The 1,323-nt window shown below is 59.0% G+C and overlaps 1 protein-coding gene across 1 annotated transcript; it reads right to left on the bottom strand.

Moving 5' to 3' along the window:
• Positions 1-370: 370 nt before the first annotated feature.
• Positions 371-1,323, bottom strand: SETTUDRAFT_112572 (uncharacterized protein; the record flags this gene model as incomplete). Its single annotated transcript, XM_008028625.1, has 1 exon — positions 371-1,323. A coding segment is annotated over one exon (953 nt), but the record flags the coding sequence as incomplete, so codon positions are not given.

Genomic DNA, 1,323 nt, shown 5'->3' with positions numbered 1-1,323 from the left:
AGTGTAGAAGAATGGCAAGGCCAGAGCATTGAGAAAAGGAAATGGCGATGCTCGTTGTGAGCGTTCAAAAGAGAAACGCGCAAAAGAACGAGATGTCAGCCGGACCGTGATGCAACTTGTGTCCCTACAGGTACCCCCTTGTGTTGGTGTATGTGTACAAGGGGGTGAAGAAGTGAATCGCTATGCTGATAAACGACTAATGCAACTTAGGAAACTAACAAAGGAAAAGGTGGGTTGGTGTGGCGTAGTGTACACCTAGTGTATGTAGTGTTGTATGGTGTGGTGGTGTGGTGTGGTGTGGTGTGGTGGGTGGGGTGAAGTGGGGTTGGGAGAGGGAGGGAGGGAGGGGAGGGCGGGGTGGCCTCTCTACCTAACCCAGGTTCTCGACCTTTGTGCCCTCGGATGTCGTGGGCCGCGACATGGCGGCAGACTCCTCAACGATGCGCTTAAACTCATGCACAACCTCGGGAGCGATCTTGTCCCAAAGCAGACTGCGCGTGTAGATCTCGGCAGCAGAGTCGCCCTTGTTTTGCTCGCGCATGGCGGCGAGCGTCTCGGCAAGGTTGCGGCGGTGCGAAGGCTGAGAGCTAGGCGACAGTGGGTCGCTGAGGTCCTCGCTCGTGACGCTGTATCGCGAACGGGTAAAGTCAAGCGATGTCATGCTGTTGTATTGGTCGGGCGTGATGGAGAAGAGCTGCTCGTGCTCTTGGTCCTTGGTGGGTCCGGTCAGCTGAGAGTGCAGTTGGTCGAGGCTGGAGCCCGAGATGCCGGCAAGCTCAGAGCCAGACATGGTCGTCTTGGGCCAAGCCATGCCGGATGGCGTTGGCTCGAGACCAGTCACCTGGCTGGCAATGAGGCCTTGCTCGCTCAGGCCGTTGGCCACACCGGCGTCCTTGAAGATGCTGTCGAGGACTGTGGCCGAGGCAGCGCGCACGTCGTCGGGCATGCGTGGAATGGGAGGCGCAGCAGCGTTGCCCGACTTGCTTGCGACAAAGGCGCCGCAGAGCAGAAGCATGAGCAAGAGACCAGAGGCAACGGGCTTGTCCTCTTCCTTGGAGCGCGAGACGAGCGACATGTCCTGGTTCTGCTGGGGCGTGGGCTGGTCGTCCGAGGCAAAGTCGTTGACAAAGATGTAGTTGTCCCAGTCGCTGTTGCCCATGTTGAGGTTGTCCATTTCCGAGGCAAAGTCGGTAAAGGTGGTGCTGGGGGCGACAGCCATGCCGTTGCCCGTGGCGGCCTCGAGGCGCTCCGTCAGGACAGAGACCTTCTTGCGCAGCTCGCCCGTCTCAATCGTGTGGGTGCGGACAAGCTCCTCCTTGTCGA

The sequence above is a fragment of the Exserohilum turcica genome, assembly GCF_000359705.1.
Source record: "Exserohilum turcica Et28A unplaced genomic scaffold SETTUscaffold_281, whole genome shotgun sequence".
NCBI lineage: Eukaryota > Fungi > Ascomycota > Dothideomycetes > Pleosporales > Pleosporaceae > Exserohilum > Exserohilum turcicum.
The sequence above is the reverse complement of the archived record's forward strand: the minus strand, read 5'-3'. Positions and strand labels throughout refer to the sequence as shown.